General features: G+C 37.1%; 1 protein-coding gene across 1 annotated transcript in view; it reads right to left on the bottom strand.

Moving 5' to 3' along the window:
- LOC109478146 (S-acyl fatty acid synthase thioesterase, medium chain-like) overlaps window positions 1-904 on the bottom strand; it is a 2,219-nt gene extending 1,315 nt beyond the window's left edge. Inside the window, 2 exon segments of the mRNA XM_019779635.1 lie at window positions 16-252; window positions 723-904. Of these exon segments, the coding sequence (XP_019635194.1) occupies window positions 16-252; window positions 723-852 (367 nt within the window). The 5' untranslated portion in view covers window positions 853-904.
- Window positions 905-1,818: the final 914 nt, after the last annotated feature.

Below are 1,818 nucleotides of genomic sequence, written 5' to 3'. Positions count from 1 at the left end.
GGTGAGTGAGTGAGTGAGTGAGTGAGTGAGTGAGTGAGTGAGTGAGTGAGTGAGTGAGTGAGTGAGTGAGTGAGTGAGTGAGTGAGTGAGTGAGTGAGTGATACAAAATTTACCTGTGTCCAAAGAAAGCGAAAGGTTTTTCCTTAAGTTTCGGCAGCAGAGTTGATGAGATGTCGTTAGTGAGAGCCTCCATGTTTTTGTGACACGCCTCCTTTAGTCGCATTTCTCTTCCCGGGAGGCGGAGTGAGCACACTGGATGTAAACAAGGAAACAACAACAGGTGTGAACTGGCTAAACAAACAAACAAAGAAACAAGTGATCACCTTCACTTGCCTTTGTCTTGTGGCAACATTACTAAAAGTTAAATCTTAAGGTAAGTCAGAAATTTGGCTTCAATATCATCGGGGACTTTGATGACAGCAAAGATATATTTTATTAAGCTTCTTGGTAATAACTTGAGATTAAACGATGGTAATTAAGGTAATGAAAAAATGACATAGCGATGACATAGCAAGTTATTATCTGTCTATGTACCATTTGTTGAGGATGAGCTATTTAAAAAAAAGTACTTTTGATTTTTAAAAGATTACAAACAAAGATTAATTCTATATGATGGTTATGCTTTTCATCATAGATTGGCTTTCATGATCATTTATGTTTTAAAGTAAATATCTAAATATGATATATGAGTACTAGAGAGTAGTACGAGTAAACGTAAATACCTTCCACAGTGTTGGGCATGAGTTTTCCCCAGTTGTTGTAGTACCCGGACCCTCCACCTGCCCAGGGGAAACACACCAGCCGTACGGCAGCGTCCGGGTGCCGAAAACGGCAGGCTAGCAGTTTGTCCATACTTATATAAACTATATAACTTGTAGCCTGGTTGGAAACAAGTTAACTTACTTCCTCCTTCTACAATAGTGGAATATTCTACTATGGGGTAAATAGCTATTTGTCAATATCACAAAGAAAAAAAAAGAAATTCAAGATAGGGTGCGAATTTTAGTAATTCAAATGTTAGATTGAAAGGTTTTTATTTAACGAAACTGTTGAATCAGAGAATCATCACTTTTTGAAGAGCAGCATGTTTCTGAAGAAACGCCCCCGAGGTTTCAGTGGTACGGTCTAAAGGTCGCTGACCTTTTACCGATAAAGCAACTCAGACTGTACCATTTAAAAGGGGTGAGTATCATGTTAATATCCTTCAAATCAGTCATCTGTCTTAAAGAATTAACAATAGTTCGTAAATTAAGTGTTAAAATTAACTTTATATTTAATGTTTATTATTTAAGCTTTTTACTCCATCTAAACAGAAAGTAGATAAATTCATGATCATATACTCACCCCATCATTATGTCATTCGACTTGTCCCCAAACAAGATGGTGGCTTGACAACCCAAAATATTGGTAAGTTGTGCAAAAAGTAACTTTTCCAGCTAATATGGTCTTAATTTAAACCTCCAGGTGCTCTCTTATTATGCGAGAAGACTACAGGAGCTCAAAATTGTCCCATTATTACAACAATACTGTGAAAATCACATTGCAAATGTTAATTTTGTCAGGTAGTAAATGAAAAGAAAAAGAGAGGCCAGGAGGGGGTGGGAGGTGGGTGTGTTGTGTTTACTCTGTTAATATTTTATTACCCTGACCCAAATATTATATGCTAGAAGGCCAGTGTCACGGTTAGATTTCTTAGCAGGACTTACGACTTGGGTTTTTGTAGTGATCTTTTTCTTACGGCATGTCAGTTCAATTTTGATTTGGCACGGTTGTAGAAGTAAAAATGCATCCCATAAGAGAAAGAAGTGCTCTGTAAAA

The sequence above is a fragment of the Branchiostoma belcheri genome, unplaced genomic scaffold (assembly GCF_001625305.1).
Source record: "Branchiostoma belcheri isolate BF01 breed outbred unplaced genomic scaffold, Haploidv18h27 scaffold42, whole genome shotgun sequence".
Lineage (NCBI taxonomy): Eukaryota > Metazoa > Chordata > Leptocardii > Amphioxiformes > Branchiostomatidae > Branchiostoma > Branchiostoma belcheri.
The sequence above is the reverse complement of the archived record's forward strand: the minus strand, read 5'-3'. Positions and strand labels throughout refer to the sequence as shown.